The sequence below is a fragment of the Triticum urartu genome, unplaced genomic scaffold, assembly GCF_003073215.2.
Source record: "Triticum urartu cultivar G1812 unplaced genomic scaffold, Tu2.1 TuUngrouped_contig_948, whole genome shotgun sequence".
In the NCBI taxonomy this organism is placed as follows: Eukaryota; Viridiplantae; Streptophyta; class Magnoliopsida; order Poales; family Poaceae; genus Triticum; species Triticum urartu.
Genome location: NW_024120527.1, coordinates 1 through 2,624, shown reverse-complemented (window position 1 = coordinate 2,624; position 2,624 = coordinate 1). Strand labels below are relative to the sequence as shown.

At 41.3% G+C, this 2,624-nt stretch overlaps 1 protein-coding gene across 1 annotated transcript; it reads right to left on the bottom strand.

The window, feature by feature from the left end:
* Positions 1 to 905: 905 nt before the first annotated feature.
* Positions 906 to 2,466, bottom strand: LOC125532244 (very-long-chain aldehyde decarbonylase GL1-7-like). The gene is made up of 4 exons (XM_048696381.1): positions 2,233 to 2,466; positions 2,022 to 2,120; positions 1,542 to 1,712; positions 906 to 1,364 (listed from the first exon to the last, which is right to left on the bottom strand). The coding sequence occupies exons 2-4, from the start codon at positions 2,112 to 2,114 to the stop codon at positions 1,212 to 1,214; spliced, it is 417 nt and encodes a 138-aa protein (XP_048552338.1). The 5' UTR covers positions 2,115 to 2,120; positions 2,233 to 2,466; the 3' UTR covers positions 906 to 1,211.
* Positions 2,467 to 2,624: the final 158 nt, after the last annotated feature.

The following is a 2,624-nucleotide window of genomic DNA, read 5'->3' as shown; positions in this document are numbered from 1 at the left end:
CGATGGTGACTTAGTAAAATCTCAAGATGCTATGCTGACTCGGTCTCTCGAAGATGCTCGTAGGTTTAGGATGTGTGTGTATGTGTTCATAGGGGTGACTAGATTCTTGTGTATGTGAGCGACTTTAATTGTACCATGTTAAAAAAAACAATTTTCCTCCATTCTTATGCCAGTTCGTCTCGACCTTATTGCACAACCCATCCCTGCCTGCTCACTCGCGTGGTGCTCGTGCCCTGGTGGAAGCAGGAGAGGAGCCTCCAGGCATGTATAGACGATGCACAAGCACAACAGGAGCTGCGATGCTCAGGTAACCATGTCCCCACCGCCGTCGTCATGTGAGCAGCCTTGGCAATCGAGGATAGCTGCAACAGCGTCTAGCCTGTAATAGATGATGCATGGATTCCATTTTTTGGGTACAATTGAAATCCAGAAATGGGGAGAAAACTTGAGATTGATTTGAGTTCGGTGAATCGGGCAGCGATTTCCGATCGAACTGAACTAATTCGAACCTCGATCTGAGTCGAACGTTCTAGATCGGAGTTGGGGACCTCTTCCAGCGAAACTGGTAGGCGTAGTTGATTTTTCCAGTAGTGTCTAATCTCGATCATAGTTTTAAATAGCCAGCTATAGCTCTGCTATAGTCCGCTATAGCCTTTTCAGCAAGGTGCCGCTAAATGGTCGTCTTCACAAATAGCCCGCTTTAGCTGATTTGGAGGCTCGTCACTATTTTTCATAGCCCGCTATTTAAAACATTGATCTCGACTAGCTACTCTTTCAATCTTGCAGAATCGATTACGACAACACCAATGCCCAACAAGGTTTACAATTTTGTGGTATCCAGGAGGTTTGGGCGTGGGGCAATAAAATTACTTCTTACTACCCAAATCCAGAAGAAAGACCAATGCTGATAGAAAAAACCCAAAGTGTGTTGGATCTCTCTTTGAATTGTCTTATTCCATGGCCATTTACAGTTCAAACTGAATGTCACTGATAATGGGTAACATGCTTTAATGAGTTTCTGTGAGTTGGCGATTCATACATTTCATGTACTCATTAGTTTTTGCTATCGATGCCATCTTTAGGGCTTTCTACCCAAATACATGTCTGCCCATTGAAGCTACTAAGCCAATAAGCATATCTGACATCCCATAACACTGCAGCTCATCATTATTGTGTAACATATATGGGAGGATTCAGAAGAATCCAGATTTTTATAGAGGAATGAATCCATGCTTAATAGCTGCCGACCAAACTTGCTCGATGTCCATCATATCATCTCCACACTCATGGATGCCCCAACCTTCTAGTGCATGTACCATTCCAGCAATGCGCCATGCGCTCATAACCCTTCTTGGAAGCCAATTCTATTCATAAAGGGAGTAGCAACACATATTAGTGTCTATCAGATTATCTATTCTAATCTTGGATAAGAATCTGTGTATGTCAAATGTCCTATTTCGCTATCACAAAATTTACATAATCAGGCAATGAGATCATCTATTGTCGCAAAAAGGCAATGAGAACATATATACTGCTAGCACCTCACAGGTATGGACGTTCTGCATTGCCTCTGGGATCTTCATTGCAGGGTTACTCAAGTAAGTGCAATCCTTGCGTATCTTCTTAAAGGGAAACTGTGATGTAGGAATAAATGTTGCTCCTCTTGGTGCCCCCATTTGTTGCTTATCATTTATGATATCTCCTATCCAGATCTGTAGCAATGAAGAAGTAATTATTGAATATATATCGCTTATCAGAGTGTTTCTTTTCTTCCTACTATGGTAGCTACATGGGTTTACAGCCTAATCGTTGTCATTTGCTGGTAGATGACACTATAGCATAATGTTTGCTACTGTTTTCCGTAAAACAAAAAGACGGGGTGTTTTATAAGCATTCACTATATTGTCTAATATCTCTAGTAGTTATACTTAATTACATATACTCCACTTACCATATATGCACCCTAGCTAGAAAGCTTCTTGAGGGTTTTCATTCCTTTTTCTGTATAACTTTCAATTTACCTGAGGTATCTCATCACTGGAGAATTTCAGATAGGCAGTGCTGCTCTCTGCAACTCGCAATTTAAGCATGTCATATTCCTTCTTTTGGTTCATGATTACCTACACAAAATTGCGTATATTTATAGTCATTCTTCCAAGAAATGGGACCAACTCATACAAAAAGTGAGCTACTAAACGAAATCAACAAAGTAGCAAGGTGAAAGGTAGGTACCTGGACACCTCTCTCGCATAAAGCTGTAGCTGTGGCATGTGCTACCTTAGAACTGCCTCCACAGAGAAACACCCGCTTTGTATCTAAAGGGATGCTCTTGAGAACAACTGCTGTTGCTAAGCCACTTCCGTCAACAAGTCGAACTCTCAATTTTGGATATTTTTGTGTAAATAATTCACCACTTCCATTGAGTTGTCTTTCCTGGGACCAAGAATGTGAGGGTTAATATATTTGCACTAATCATCTGTGTGCAAAAAGTGCATCTGACTCTTGTAGCACTTCTAGTCAAAACCGTATTAGTTCCACAAACTGGTCGGACTAATCAAAGGGTTGTCCTTCCATAGTTTTTTGCCAACATTTCTGAATGTTTTGTGACCCGATCAGCAGGGGGG